The sequence below is a fragment of the Pristis pectinata genome, chromosome 1, assembly GCF_009764475.1.
Source record: "Pristis pectinata isolate sPriPec2 chromosome 1, sPriPec2.1.pri, whole genome shotgun sequence".
NCBI lineage: Eukaryota > Metazoa > Chordata > Chondrichthyes > Rhinopristiformes > Pristidae > Pristis > Pristis pectinata.
The window spans coordinates 42,615,661-42,632,477 of NC_067405.1; the positions used below are offsets into that span (position 1 = coordinate 42,615,661).

General features: G+C 37.8%; 1 protein-coding gene across 1 annotated transcript in view; it reads left to right on the forward strand.

The window, feature by feature from the left end:
- Positions 1–16,817, forward strand: part of LOC127574135 (kalirin-like) — a 500,886-nt gene that overhangs the window by 326,496 nt on the left and 157,573 nt on the right. The window contains exons 22-25 of the mRNA XM_052022913.1: positions 6,491–6,673; positions 7,843–7,961; positions 11,960–12,026; positions 14,884–14,993. Coding sequence (XP_051878873.1) covers positions 6,491–6,673; positions 7,843–7,961; positions 11,960–12,026; positions 14,884–14,993 — 479 coding nt within the window. The remainder of the gene's footprint in view (positions 1–6,490; positions 6,674–7,842; positions 7,962–11,959; positions 12,027–14,883; positions 14,994–16,817) is intronic.

Sequence of the window (16,817 nt, forward strand, 5' to 3'; positions counted from 1 at the left end):
TCCACAAAAAAATCTGGCCCAGCAACTTTTTGACATTTTTACCAGCAGATATTCCAAAGTGGATTTTAATCCATATTTGAGCAAGATAGTAAAACGGATGTCCAGATTTTTATTTTGGATATACTGTGCTGATAAATGTTTTGCTAGTTTCCTTGAATGTTTCTGTTTACAAGAGACACTTAACAGCTTCAGTCATTGGAATGTATACTTTTTCATATTTTTATGCTTTTTTTATGTTTTAATACTTTTTTATGCTTCTATACATTTTTTGGGAAACTTTATGATTTTGATTAAAAGAAATCATAAACATCATGGGTGTCCAAAGTGTCCCCCAAAAAAGAGAACTTATTACAATCGTCCATTAATACATTAAACTTGTATAGTTGAGTCATTATATCAGAATACTCTCTTTAACGCAGCCTGAAATTTAAAACATGCAGTGAAGTAAGTCATTCCACAAGGACACTTTTAAAATTTGTTTTGTACCAGAATTTTTTTTTACTAAAATTACACCTTATTTGGTTTCAATTACACGTGTAGTCTCTTGGCACAAAACTTGAAAATTAATAAACCTTTGGAAACACCAATAAATAGCATATGCAGAAACTCCACACCAATAATCTGATTGTTTTATCTTTTTTCACACTGAAAACTATTTATTTTTATTATTTGAGTGGTTTTAGACAGTAGGTTACTCCATTTGTTAATTTTGTGATAAATATTAAAGAACAGATGGTACACTGTTTGGCAGCTGTAACACATATGATTTTGAGCATTTTACTGGTTTGACTGTTCATTGCCATGGACCAGAATTTGCTGGCATGGGCCCACTGCCTGCAATTGCTCCCTGTGGCCACGCCATATTTGAAGTTACCTGGTCTGAATGCAGAGAGTTTGTTTTGCTGACCAGACTTCAGCAGCATAGCCTGAGAAGTGACAAAGCCCCAACAGTGCAACAAAGGTATCCTGCACCACCACCCCCCCACCCCAAACACCCCTGAAAACCTCAACAACTGCAATGCCCTCAGCCTCGTTTAGGATTTCAAATGCTTTTAAATGTTGCCAACATTCTAAGACATTTAAAGATGATTAAAAACAAAGTATAGAATTTAAAATTTTATATTTCATTTTTTTTTTCAAAAATAAGATCCGGTAAAACATTTAAACCACTTCAAGGTAATTAGAGACATTAGGAAAAAGGTAATTGACCTTTCCCTTTCCTTGCATTCTATAGTCCTTCAATCCCCATTGAAAGTAATTGAATCACGGATCTTGCACTGTGTAATCTGGCACACATTCTGCAAGCTGGTCACCCCAGCAACGAACTGACAGGTTCAGTGTTTTGAGTCTGTCAATTTGTTCGGGGCTCCTTTATTTAACTATGCATGCATTGAAGTCCCAGATTTCCAATTGATTGGTTAAGTGCTGTAGACCAGACATGGTTTTACCAAGTTCTCTGTACAGTATTTTTTTTACTTATATGCAGTGCCTTCTGTGGTAACATTTATCCTTTTACTATATCATAATCATCAATTCCAGTTTAAAGTTGCTTAAAGTTGTAGTTTCAATGTTCTGTTAATTTTTACTTCAGCCCTACTGAGGCCATACACATTGAACAAACTCCAAGCTATGATGTTTTAAGGTTCTCAGAATTTCATGTATATGATCACTGATCAATGTCGTAATTTAACATTGTTTAAGGAAAATTTTCCACAGAACATTCATCTCTTGAAATAGGCAGAGATCACAATTCCCCTCATTCACTGAATTCTTTGTTTGCAAGAAGTATATTTAACCCTTGCCATTGTATAGCTCCAGAGTTTTCTTTTACATCTGTTGGACATTTATTGTTCCATGGGAGCTGCAATGTATTGGATCAATTGTCATCCTTGCATTAAAATACTCTGGATATTATAAATGGCATCAAAGGATATGAAGCAAAGTCAAAAAATGAAATCTGGGTAGAGATCAGAAAGGTGAAACAAACTTCATGGACATAATGATAGACCCCTACTTCTATCAAACCAATGAGCCCCCTATGTGACATTTTCATCTTATTCGTGTGGTAGCGATTGCAATATATTTGCACCTACTACAAAATCTTCTTTTTGTAAGACTGTGTGTGTGGCTGTGTGTGTGAGAGAGAACAGGAAGAAAAGGAAATGCTGGGAGAACTCAGGAGGCAGGAATCATCTGAGGAGAGAAATACAGATGACATAGTCTTATGAAAGGTCACTGACTTAAAATGTAAATTCTGTTTCTCCTTCCACAATTGCTGCCTGACCTAATTCAGATTTTCGGCATCTCCTGTATTTTGCACTTTTATTAACAGGCAGAGACTTTCTCACTTCGAATGTAAAAAGCATAATTGATTTAAATACCTCTGGTATATTTTACCTTCCCCCCCCACCCCCCCCCCCCCCCCCCCCCCCACTGCCTACCTACAGTATCCACCACCATCAGAAACTCTGCACGGATAAGTGCTCAGAATAGCAGAGAGGGATAGTAGAATGGAAATCAATCTTATCCGTTGTGTTCCACAAGACAAAGACGGCTCCAGTTCAAAAGTACAAAATACTTAGATGCATCCTAAAGTTGTGTTAGACACTATATAAATGCAGGTTACTTTTTCCCTATATTTTTTCAAATTCTGGCATTTGCAGTATCTTGTAACCTTTTATATTTTATGGAATTTGGCTTAATAACCATAAATCAATGACCCTGACTCCACATTTCTCAATCAATGAAGAACTTGTTTAATAATTTCATGTGATGTGAATATTGCTGGCAAGGCTAACATTCACTGTATTTCTCCAATTGGTAAATTGGTTTATTATTGTCACATGTACCGAGGTACAATGAAAAATTTGTCTTGCATACCGTTCATACAGATCAATTCATTTCACGGTGCATTGAGGTAGAACAAAGTAAAAACAATAACAGAATGCAAAATAAAGTGTTACAGTTACAGAGAAAATGCAATGCAGGTAGACAATAAGGTGCAATGCCATAACGAGGTAGATTGTGAGGTTAAGAGTCCATCTTATCATACTAGGGGACCGTTTAATAGTCTTATTAACAGTGGGATAGAAGCTGTCCTTGAACCTGGTGGCATGTGTTTTCTGGCTTTTGTATCTTCTGCCCAGTTGTTGGGGGGAGAAGCGAGAATGCCTGAGGTGGGTGAAGTCTTTGATTATGTTGGCTGCTTTACCAAGGCAGCAAGAAGAGTCCATGGGGGGGAGGCTGGTTTCTGTGATGTGCTGAGCTGTGTCCACAACTCTCTGCAGTTTCTTGCAGTCATGGGCAGAGCAGTTGCCATACTAGGCTGTGATGCATCCGGATAGGATGCTTTTTATGGTACATTGATAAAAATTGGTGAGGGTCAAAGGGGACATGCCGAATTTCTTTAGCCTTCTGAGGAAGTAGAGGCACTGGTGAGCTTTCTTGGCCATGGCGTCTACATGGTTGGACCAGGACAGGCTATTGGTGATGTTCACTTCTTGGAACTTGAAGCTCTCAACCCTCTCGACCTCAGCACTGTTGACGTAAGCAGGAGCATGTGCACTGTCCTCTTTCCTGAAGTCAATGACCAGCTCTTTTGTTTTGCCGACATTGAGGGAAAGGTTGTTGTCATGACACCATGTCACTTGGCTATCTCCTTCCTGTACTCCAATTCATCATTATTTGAGATACAGCCCACTACGGTGGTATCAACTGCAAGCTTGTAGATGGTATTAGAGCAGAATCTGGCCATGCAGTCGTGAGTGAATAGGAAGTAGAGTAGGGGGCTGAGGACGCAGCCTTGTGAGGCACGAGTGTTGAGTATAATCACGCGGGAGGTGTTGCTGCCTATCCTCACTGATTGTGGTCCGTTATTCAGGAAGTCAAGCATCCAGTTGCAAAGGGAGGTGTTGAGTCCCAGGTCTAGTATTGAAGGCAGATCTGTAGTTAATAAACAATAGTCTATTGTAGATGTCTTTACTGTCCAGACGTTTCAGAGATGAGTGTAGGGCCAGGGGCATGGCGTCCGCTATAGCCCTGTTTCAGCGGTAGGCGAATTGCAGATGGTCAAGTTGGTCTAGGAGGCTGGAATTAATGTGTGCCATGATTAGCTTCTCCAAGCACTTCATGATGGTGGATGTCAGGGCCACCAGGCGGTAGTCATTAAGGCACGTTACCTTATTTTTCTTAAGTACCGATATGATAATGGTCTTCTTAAAGCAGGTTGGAACTTCAGATTGAAGCAGGGAGAGGTTAGAAATGTCTGCAAATACCCCACCAGGTGACCTGCTCAGGATTTAAGGACATGGCCAGGGACACCATCCGGGTCAGTTGCTTTCCGCAGGTTCACTCTCTGGAAGACTGATCTCATCCCTGCAACGGTGACTGTGGGTTCAGGTGCATTGGAGGCTGTCTGGGCAGGCGGTGACATTCCAATCCTCATCTGTTCAAAATATGCATATGAAGCATTAAGTTCATCAGGAAGGGATACGCTGTTGTCGGCGATGCTGCCCGACTTCATTTTGTAGTCTGTTATAGCACGCAAGCCCTGCCACAACTGACGGCTGATCTGGGTCTCAGTTTTGGATCGGCATTGTCTCTTGGCATCCCTGGTAGCTTTATGGAGATCATATCTTGATTTCTTGTATAGGTTAGGGTAATCTGATTTGAACGCCGCAGTCCTGGACTTCAGTAGGGATTTGGCTGAAATTAAGAGACAGTTAATATTCCTTTGATTGTCAAGAACATCTAAAATAGCCCACCGTGGTCATTTCTTCATTACATCAAACACTTGCCTTTTTATTAAATATATTCTCTAAATACCTAGGAGTAACATCTCAAGAGAATTTTTATGTTTTGATCCAAATATATCTACAGCCATACTTGAAATGATCAGGGGTCAAACATGTTCTATTATTTTATTCTGCTGGTACCAATAGATGGCACTGTGTGGATAATGTTACACCACTGAGATCACAACTCTTACTTAAACCACTTATGCAAATTACAGTTGCAATACTTACCATTGCCACAGGATGGTAGCGTAGGAGTGCATTTTCAGGAGAATGGTATGCATATTGCTTCAGACAAATTTATGGTATTCATTTCTCATATAAGATTTTTTTATTTCCTGTTTCTACCAGCCCTGCTTTTGCTGACTGGTATGGGTGTGATTCCTGATCTGCTTGCTAGCCTGTAAGAACATAAGAGATAAATGCAGGTGCAGGCCATACAGCCCCTCAAGCCTGCCCAGTTTTCCAATAAGATCATGGCAGATCAGATTTGGCATCAACTGCACTTTCCTGCCTGATTCCTATAATACTTGGTTCCTATGTAGCCTCTTCTGTTCAATGGCAGTGTTGCCAGTGCTGTAACTCTATTTCTCTTCTCGAGTGACTACTGGGTCACTGGTCTGCTCTGCCAATCATGACTGGCTACTTGGCTGACCTCATTCAATCAAGCATACCTGCTAACCTTGCAGCACCTAAACCCTACTTTGTCTTGTTTACCTGGTTCACTGGTTCCATGGTAATGCGATTCTGAGAGTCACTGCTGTTTCACACCACCCCAGAGGTAAAGTGACAATAATAAACCAATACCAATACCAATTTCACTCCTTATAATTAGCTGCTTGATTGCATTGTATCTTTCTCCCACTCCCATACAGCCTTCATTTTCCTACTCTTCCCAACTTTATGTTTCTGCTCTTTCTGCTTTTGTTTTATATCCGGTTGATTAAATTTCCCCAGAAAGGCCATGGATGTTATGTCAAGACTAAAGTCGGCAAAATTTTGTTTAGTGATGATATCAACAATGGTGAGAGATGAGGTATAAATTCTCCACAATCTAATCGAAGGTTGGAACAAGCTTGAGCTGCTGAATAGCCTATTCTTTTGAATTATGATTGTTTTTAGTCATGCTTCTCCAATTACTTTACAGTGAAAGAATGAATAATTCTTACTGAAGTAATTAAGAGATCTTAGCAACACTTTAAAGACCTATGTTCTGCATGCTCTCTAACATTGTGGTTGTTCCCTTATACCTTCATTTTATGTGCTTCTACCCCTTGTAGCTTATAGGTGAACCTAAATTTTTCAATAGGTCAAATAGAATAAATATTACCTTATTTGCTAAGATCACAAGCTAAATATTGTTTTTTTACTTCTTTGGACAGCAACTTAACATAGTATTAAACTATTTAGGGGATGTCTTTCTGTTTCATGTTTCTGATGTCTGTTTTAAATAAATTGGGATGCTGAGCCATTATCTAAAGCAATGGTTAGCAGATTTATAACCCCAATATGAAAGTTTGGGAAACGCAGAAGAAGCTTCACAAAGGTAACAACAGAATACTCAGTAACTAATCATATACTTCAGAAAAAACAAGAGGATCTCAAAAGGACATCATTCTTCCTGAATTGAAATAGGTTACAAACTAGAAAGTCAATTTCATCCATATTGGTATAAACAATGTTTCCTCTCTACCCAGCAAACCAAGGAGAAGGTGAAGCTCATCATTCAGCTCGCTGATAGTTTTGTGGAGAAGGGACATGCTCATGCCTGTGAAATTAAGAAATGGGTCACAGCTGTGGATAAGCGCTATCGAGATTTCTCACTAAGAATGGGAAAATACAGATCCTTTTTGGAAAAGGGCCTTGGAATTACTTCAGAGGTATGCAAGGTCACTTGACCACAATTATTATGTGTGAATAATTGTATAAGTACTTGGTCATTTGTTTGAGTGTCTGGTTCCATGCTACAAAAAGTCCATTGAATAATGAAGTTCCCATGTACAAAGTATATGGGCAAAAAAAAATGCCATTTGCCAAAAAATTAAAAAATCCCTGAATTACTACCTCTCTGCTGTGAATTTGTAATATTATCCATGTGTATGTATGGGCTTCTTGTCTGCCTGTGTGACAACTTCATAGCAAGCAAATATTAGGAAGGCAACACAAGGCAAAGAATTTAACTCAGATATTGGCTCTTCAATCTCTGCCATAAAATGGCATTAATTGAAAGGGGCATTCATTGAGCCTTGGTTTCACATAGCCTCCAGCAACAAAACTTCCTAATTGTGTCTGCACTATTTTATTGTTAATGGGTTGAGAAATGCTTACCTTTTGCTGGTGAGTCAGCATATTCTGACCTACATACCTGCATGGAAGGCATAGGATGCGCTTCTTATCCGGTCTTTTAGCTAGCATTAATTTGAATGAAGTATCAAAATAAGTTAGGTGGTTTGTTTATTTTTCTTTAATACTTTGATGAACCTATTTCAGTTGAATGTGTGTTTATATAAATGTATCAATTCCAAATGTCTTAAGTAATTTTATATTTTAATTATTTAAATCTATTTCAATTGTTTTTAAATCTCTCGGATTATCAGAGACTTCTGTAAATGGTTGAAACGCAGTATGACAAGATAGGCCATCAAGGCAGTCGGGGGAAGGCTTTAGGTTCAACCACCTGATGGACCTGAGAGCTGAAAAAGGTCACTGTGATTGGAGTGATTGCCCAGAGCATCACCACAGGCTTGAGCTGGGTCAAGCACAATGAATCCCTGTATATGTCATGTTTTTTTTGTTTTGGACTGCCAATGGAAAAATTTGTTGCCAATGTCAATTAAAAATAGATGGACTGCAGAAGTAAAAGTACTGTTTTTGTCTCAGATGTAAATAAATAAAGCAAGTGTTTTAAATCTTGATTTTCTCTAGATTTAAATAATGAAAATATAAACTTGCATTCTCAAGTATGCCCATATATTTCTGGTGCCTTTCTTTTGGAAATAACACGTGATGTCTAATGATGCAGCTCTTGGTTTGGATTTGTTTTCCCTAGGACAATAAAGATCTAGAACTAGATATCATTCCAGCAAGTCTCACTGACCCTGAGGTTAAACTTAGAGATGCTAACCATGAAGCCAATGAAGAGAAAAGAAAATCTGCAAGAAAGAAAGAGTAAGGATCAAGCTTTAGTTGTGTTATTGATTAGTATGTACTTCAGTAAGATTCAAACACTGGATTTTATTATTTATAGCATATTTACCTGTGTAAAAGAATGGGTGAAGTTGAAGGAAAAACATGGCCAAAGCAGTGTAACATAATAATGCTAAAAATGTATAGTTGCTATACATTTTCAGCTTTACTTATTATGCCTGAAGCTCTGTATGCATCAATTGAGGTGAATGGAGTTGAGAACCTGCAGCAAGGTGTTTGCAAGGTTTATTAGGTCAGTAAAAATGATGCAACTAGTCTTACTGTAACGTTTAGGGACTAAGTTAATTAAACATTACAGAACTGGGATTGATAATTTTTTGAACAAAAGGTGAATGATTAGAGTTAAGATCCAATTGAATGAAGAGCAGCCACAGGGGACTAAATTGCAATATTCTTTCCTGATGATATTCCTTCCCACATCAGGATACAAGAGCAGGTCTGCCTTGCCATGTTATGCAACTAGCTGAAGATCTTTTCCAGAATTCAGGATCCTAAGTTGCAGAGTCAAGCACCATTCCCTTAGCTTGCTTCCAAAAGCACAGTGGCACAGTGCTCGAATGGGTTAAAGAATAGCTCAGAGAGGCACAACTGCATGAAGAAGAATCTGTTTTAAATAAATATATGCCTGCTAACATCACTTTATGACGTGAAACGTGTGGCAAAGTTTTGGAAGATATTTGAAGATACAAAGCAATGGAGCTTGTGATTTCTTCTCTGTCTTATTGAATTGTTGCATGGCCTTTATACAGATCTGGAAATGTGCCTGGGGGATCTGATCTGTAGACTTGGGTACTGGGCTATCATGTAGTTGATCATATTTTCATTTTGCATGGACTAATCTGCTGACCACTGTCAAGTCCTCTTCCTCTACATGTTTGGCATATGTATGAGAATAACCCTAGATTAGAAATTCTTTCAAGTAGTACAATATTTTGTGTGCAAACCATAAATGATTTTTTTAAGAAGCAGCTGCTAAATGCCATTAGTTTCTTCATATGCATTGTTAGAGAAATGAAAAAGATTTTATTTATTTACGTGACTTTCTACAGGTATGACAGCAAACCATATTCATGAGGTAATTTCCATAGAACACCTTATTTAACAATCAAGCATTTACAGACCACTTATCGTGAATCAATAACATGACATGACACAATATTCATTTACCCCCACCAGCTCAGACAGAAGGCTGGCTGGTTCATTGATAATCCTCCTCTTCCCACTGACTGCAAGTAACAGATCTGGTCAAGTTACTTTACAGGCAATTGAGGCCGTGGTTCCTCCATTGATTCCCAATTTTGTATACATTAAAACAATAGCAGATCTTTCATCTTCTCTGTAGTTCAGCACGCATAACAGATATAATAAATTACAATGTGCTAGTAGTGACTTTATTGTTTATAGAACATTTTCAGCATCCTCTGATCTCTCATTCCAATTTTAATGTACAAGACTTAAGATGTTACTAACAACATACTGGAAGAATCTCTAAAGCCCCTTTTTTGTGTATTTGTTTTTTGAAGACTCTCCCTATCAGTTTCTTAATCCTTTTGCTGAGGTAACAAATCACATACTCCTTATTGGTAGCTTTGCCTTTGGTTCCTCATGAATTATTATGTTCACTTTCTCTACCAAGTATCATAGATTGACTGATCTATTCCTGATCAGTCCTGGTCCCCTACAAATGCAGATAGATCCTGTCTCTCAGAAGTTCCTCCAGTAACATTCCCACCACTGATGTTAGGCTTGCCTTCTTGTAGCTCCCTGGCTTGTCCTTGCAGCTTTTCTTGAGGAGAGACATAATGTTATCCGCCCTCGAGTCTTTTGCTACCCCATGGCTAACAAAGGTATAAAAACTCTGCCAGGGCCCCTGCAATTTCTTGCCTTGCTTCCCACAACATCCAAGGATAAACTTGGTTAGACCTTCAGGATTTATCCACCTTTATGTGTCTCAACACTGCCAGCATCTCCTGTTTCATAATATTGATATGTTTCAAGACATCATTGTTCTCTTTCCTGAATTCCCTTGCTTCCATGACCTTCTCCATGGCAAATAGAGATGAGAAGTATTCATTTAAGACCTCGCCAATCTCCTGTGGCTCCACACATAGATGACCACATTGATCCTTAAGGGGAATAATTCTCTCCCTAGTTAATACTGTAACAGTTTCCTGTTTCAAAAACTCTGGTGCTCAGGGTAGCAGTATCATTGTTGGAGGTTCTGCGTCCATTATTGGAATGTGTGAAATTCTCCATTTGAGTTCTTCAGTGAATCATTAGTCTTTGCTTTAGTATGTTCTAAACTGTGGACACTTGAGGAGTTTTTGGCCTCTTAACTAAAATATGCACATGGTTATCTAGTTTCCACTCAACTGTAATTAAGAGCATCTTTTCTGACCCTTTTTCCATGCACAGAAGAGTTCATGATGCCAAAAGCAAAATACTGCAGATGCTATGAAAATATTTAAATATATAAATAAATCTGATATAAAAATAAAGTACTCAAAATATCTAGCAGATAGGGCATTAATTGTGGAAAGAAAATAAAGTTTAAAGTTTTCGTTCAATGACTTTCAGTCATCTGAAATATTAACTGTATTTCTCTTGCCACAGACATTGCCTGAGCTACTGTGTATCTCCAGCATATTTTTTTTGTTTCTGTTCAGGGTTCATAAGGTTCTTCAACTCTTCCTATCCTATTTCTTTATTCCACCACTCATGTATCAATTCTATATTTTTGAAGATGATTCCATTTTGGGTTCAGTGTGCATTTACTTCACAGATTGCATTATTGATGAGAGTGGTAGATTGTATTCTTCAAACATGGTTCAAAAAAAAAGATGCTAGAGATCTGAAATAAAAACAGAAAATGCTGGAAACATTCAGCTAGTCAGGCAGCATCTATGGAAAGAGAAACAGAGGTAATGTTTTAGGTTGAAGAATATGTTAGAACTGGAAAAGAGAGAAAACAACTTGGATTTAAGTTGCCCGAGTGATGGCATTATCATTTGATTTGGGAGATTTAGGGTTGAAGAAGTGATACCTGCATTAACAATCTTCAGAATCTTAACTTCTGCTGATAGTATTGAAGTGTGTTGTGTTGTAAATTCCACCTTTTAAATGAAATAATACACTGAAGCCCTGCATACATGTTTACAAATGGGTATATAAAATTTCAAGGTGTTTTTTTTGAACAAGACCAATATGTTCTACAGATGACATGTGTAATATTCATCTCCCAATCAAAATCACCAACAGCAACATAATGAATTGTTTTTCACATTACTGTTAGTGAAACTTTGATGACAACTAATTGGCTGCTGCATTTGCCTATGCTTACTGCCTGTGAAACATACTTGGAAATTTACAGAACAATATTTAAATGCAACTTTTTTTTGTAACTCAGTGTCAAGCTGCAAAGACTTTATAATGCTGTTTTGCACCAGCAATTTTCTATTATCACCAAACACCAGCAGTATTTCATTGTAAAGATAGTCAGCTAGAGCAACTTATCAGTTTTTTGCTCTTGTTGGTAGCAATAAGTTCAGAAACAAACTGGACAATGACTCTGGTATTGCGTTTCTGCTCTGTGGGGAAGGAATAGATGGGAACTGGATATCTGGTCCCAAATTTCAATAAAAATTGCAATAAAAATTACACTAATATTGAGAAGTGATTCCAACCAAGTTAATTTTTATATCGCCAAATACAAAATCTCCCATGAACCAGTGTTTTGGTTTTTAAAATTTTGCTTTAAAAATCCTCTGATGATATAATTTTGGTGTAGTCTGATAAATTGATATGCAGTTAACATGTAATAATGTTCCTAATTTTCCAAGACATTAACAAAATTTGTAACTTATAGATTAAAATAAGATACTTAAAGATTTGTTTCAATGTCTAATTGTGTAAACTTTTATCATGCTTCAAACAAAATTTTCTTCCCATTTCCTTTTCAGGTTTATAATGGCTGAGCTCTTGCAGACTGAAAAAGCATATGTTAGAGATTTACATGAGTGTCTTGAGGTATGCTGTTCACTTTGCTTCTGCAGACTATCAGATACAGTATATATTTGATCTAATGGCTAAATATTTTACACAAGTTGGTTTGAAATATCTAACTAGATAACACGTGCATACATTCAGGGATGAATGTATATCATTTAAATTTTGAATTTCACTTCATAGTAATGAAGAATTGACAATATAACTCCAACTGGATTTCAAAAGGGCATGATGTGATGAAGATACTGTTTGGGTTTAATTCCAGATGAAGTAGAAATCCATGAAGATGCCAAACTGAATTAAAAAATAGAGACACACAAGACAAAATAAAAATGCTTGTAGGAGGGATGCCTTGATTTCTGGATCTCCTAACCAACTTGCTGAAGTGTTCCAATGTGCAGGATTCTGCCATTTAGGCAATAATGACCGTAATATCTTTAAGATAAGAGCATAAGAATGACAAAACCTAGATTACTAGATTGGACAAAAGCTGAATTTGAGTTTGGAACTTGTGATGGTAAAATAGGTAACAGTATTCGCAATAGTGACGAGAACATTTAAAACAGTCTTCCGAAGAGCACAGGAAAAATATATTTCACTGAAATGAAACAGACAGTTAACCATTTGTTGATGAATAAAGAGGTAAGGGGATTATTGAGGGCAAAGAAAGGGGCATGTGTTGAGGTTTAGATTCAGAAGAACTGTCCATGATATAGAAATAAGAACATAGGAACATGAGAAAACAGTAGGAGTAAACCATTCGCCCTTCAAGCCTGCCCTATAATTCAATATGATCATGGCTGATCTGCCCAGGCCTCATCTCTTCTTGTATGCCAGTTCCCCATGGCCCTCGTTCCCTGATCTTTCAAAAATGTATCTACTTCCTCTTTAACTATTCCTAATGATTAAAGCTCCACAGCCCTCTTGAGGTAGAGAATTCCAGAGATTCACAACTCTTCAAAAGAAGTTCTTACACTCCAAAGTTTTAAATGACCGCCCCCTAATCTTGTAACTATTATCCCACTAACGAAAACATCTCGACATCTATCCTGTCAGGGATCTTACATATTTAAATAAGGTCACCCCTCATATTTCTGAACTCCAAAGAATCTAGATCTGATTTCTTTTGCCCCTTGTGATAGGATAATCTCCTCGTCCCGGGAATTAGCCTACTGAACCTCGTTTGGACTGACCCCAATTCCAGTATATCCTTTCATAAGCAAGAGAACCTAAATTGTACCCAGTACTCTGGGTGTGACTTTACCAATTGTAATTATAGTTCCTATTTCTGAACTCCAACCCACTTACAATAAAGGTCAATGAGTCATTTGCCTTCCTAATTACTTGCTGCACGAGAACACCAAGATACCTCTGTATTTTGCTCACCTGCAATCTTTCTCCATTTAATGACTTTAGATTCCTCTTACTGAAATGCATAACCTTACAACTTCCATATTAAACTCCATTTACCAAGTTTTTGCCCACTCACTCAACCAGTCCAGTCGAAAAGATCTAATAACCTCATTGCAACCCTTCCCACCTACTCTCATGTCATTGAGAAACTTGGATACACTCTGCCCTTCTAGGTTATTAATATATATATCGTACACAATCAACGAAGAAATATGAAGCATAATGGCGTTCCACAAGGATCAGACATGATTTTTAAATTTGCAGATGATTGTTGGGTGGTGTTGGAGGGGAGGTGTTGTCAAAACTATGAGAGACTGAAACCAATTATAAGAGGACATTAATTAACTTGCAGAATAGCCAAATAATTAGCAGATAAGATTCAACACAGCTAAGTGTGAGGTAGCACATTTTCGTAAAAATACAGAAATCATATAGTGCTTGGAAGATGCATATACATATCAATGGGGAAGAGCAACACGCTGATTTTGGATCACAAATACACCAGTCACTAAAAATCATGTTACAAGTTAGCAACACCATAAAAAAACAAGAAAACAAGCACTGTGGTTTATTTCTAGTGAGATAGAATTGAAAAGTAGGCAAGTAGTGCTGAACAGGTATGAAGCCTTGGTTAGATCATATTTGGAGGACTAATTATAGTTCTGGTTAGCATATTATAAAAATGATATCGAGGCACTGGAGAGAGAGTAGAATAAATCTCTTTACTCCTGAGAAAATAAGTCTGAAAGCTAACCAAATGAAGGTATTTAAGATGATGGAAGGTCTTGATAGAATGAATACGGAGAGGATGTGACTGATGGATCCAAAGATTGGTATCTAGGTATTGCTTCTCTTGAACTAATTCTGTAATTTATCCATACATTTGCATCTTGTACCTCTAATAATTTATGTATTTTCAAAGATGCACTAATATAGTTGTTAAGAATAAACTGAATCAGAATCCTTAAAAGACTAAGGTTTCATTATGTGCTGCTGTAGAAGCTGTGGAACTTGGTAATGAAAGCTAATCCATTGTCTTTCCTACCTTTCCACCCAAGGGAATGAGAAACCTTTGTCATTCAATTCAGCAAATTTTGTGAACCACTATTTAGGATTTGTACAAAAAGTTGCATCCAAACTTAGAATGGTGCATCATTTAAGTGTACAATTATGTCACTATAATATTCTGATTGCATGATGGAAAAATAATCAACTTGAATAAAATGCTACTTGACTTTGGATGTTGTTTTTGCAAAATGTTTAAATATGATAACAACATGTGCAAGAAACTGATTAATTCTAGTGGGAACATGAGCTGAATATGTTTTAAAAAAAGCATCAAGTCAAGAGGCACTACAATGTCACTCATATACAAATATGTACATTCTAAGAACCGCGATCTAAAAGAAGTTCACAATATCAAGTGTGCAATTGTTTATCTTTATTCCCCCTTATTACATTTCAGAGCTATTTTTGGGAAATGACCAGTGGAGTGGAAGAAATCCCACCTGGTATTATTAATAAGGAACATATTATATTTGGAAATATTCAGGAGATCTATGACTTTCATAACAAGTAAGTGTTGGATAACCACTCAGAATTGCGTAATGGCTCACGGAACATCCTCTGTATTTCTCTGCATTAGACACCTTGATGGTTTTGGAACCTCATAGCTTTTGCTAACCTGCTGATCAATGGACACACCAGTTCACTGCCTACTAGAATGAAATTAGGACAGAATTAGAAGTCATTTGGATTAGTTAGAGGAAGCCAGCATGGATTTGTTTGAGTAAAATTGTGTCTAACTGACTTGATAGAGTTTTCTGATGAGTCACAGAGCGGTTGATAAGGTATAAGCAAATGATACAATATATACATCCTGAGGGCACTTGATAAGACACTGCATAACAGGTTTGCCATCAAGATTGAAGGATGTGGAATAAAAAGGTCTATTATGGCAGGATAACAAATTGTTAAGTAACAGGAGACAGTATTCTCCAGTAAGCTTTTAGGGGCGGCACGGTAGCGTGGCGGTTAGCGCAACGCTATTACAGCGCCAGCGATCGGGGTTCGATTCCTGTCGCTGTCTGTAAGGAGTTTGTACGTTCTCCCGTGTATCTGCATGGGTTTCCTCCGGGATCTCTGGTTTCCTCCCACATTCCAAAGACATACGGGTGGGTCAATTTGGGTTTAAAAAATGGGCAGCGCTGACTTGTTGGGCTGGAAGGGCCTGTTACCATGCTGTAAATAAAATTTTAAAATTTTAAAAATTTAAAAGTAGTGGTAAAACATTTTTTCAGACTGGAGGAAAGTTTACAGTGGATTCCCCAGGACTTGATACTAGGACCACTGCTTTCTTTAGATGTTAAGTAGATATAGCCAGGCTGGTAGAATAGATGGATAGTTGGCATGTGAAAGTTAAGGTGAGAAATGTGAAGTGTTAAATTTTGGGAAGAAATGCATATAACTCGTTGAAAGTAGGATAGCAGATTGAGAAGGTTGTTGCAAAACAATTAACAGGATACTGGGCTTTATAAATAGAGGCACAAGAGATTGCAGATGCTGGAATCTGGAGCAAAAAACAAACTGCAAGAACTCAGCAGGTCAAGCAGCATCTGTGGGTGGGGAGGTGGGTGGGGGGGGGAGTCAAAGGAATTGTCGACGTTTTGGGTCTCGATGCAGGCTCTTGATCTGAAATGTTGACAGTCCCTTTTCATCCAAAGTTGCTGCTCAACCCACTGAGTTCCTTCAGCTGTTTGTTTTTTTTTAGTGGCATTGAGTACAAAAACACAGATTTGACTACAACTGGAATATTGTTTCTTAATAGTTCTTAATACGAGACTTGAGGAAAGATGGAAAAGCTTTAGAAGGGATGCAGAAGAGATTTACTAAAATGATTCCAATTATATAAATAGACTGGAGAAGCAAGAGGACCTGATGGATGTATTTAAAATGTGGAAGGAGTCAGAGTACTTAGAAATTGTTCCCATTGGCAGCTGGGCCAAGAACTGTGGGACATAGAATAAAAGTAATAGGTAAAAGGACTAACGGTGACATGAGGAAAAATACCTGTTACAAGTGAGTGGTCAGAGTCTGAATGTCCTAATGCACAGTCAGGGTTAACAGTGGGGAAAGGTTCAATTGCAGTGTTCACAAGGGAGCTGGATAAATATCCAAAAGGAAACAATTGCAGGGCTGTGGATAGAGATCAGAGGTGGGACTAGCTAGGTTGCTCTTACATGGAGCTGATATGAAATCTTATGGTCCGAGTCATCTCTTTCCAAGCTGTAACTATTCTGAGCTTCTATGATAAGAATAGGTATCTGCCTGCCTAATTACAACAGAAAATGCTGGAAAATTCCAGGTCTGCAACCCTTCATCAGAATTGGGTGTCGCAGA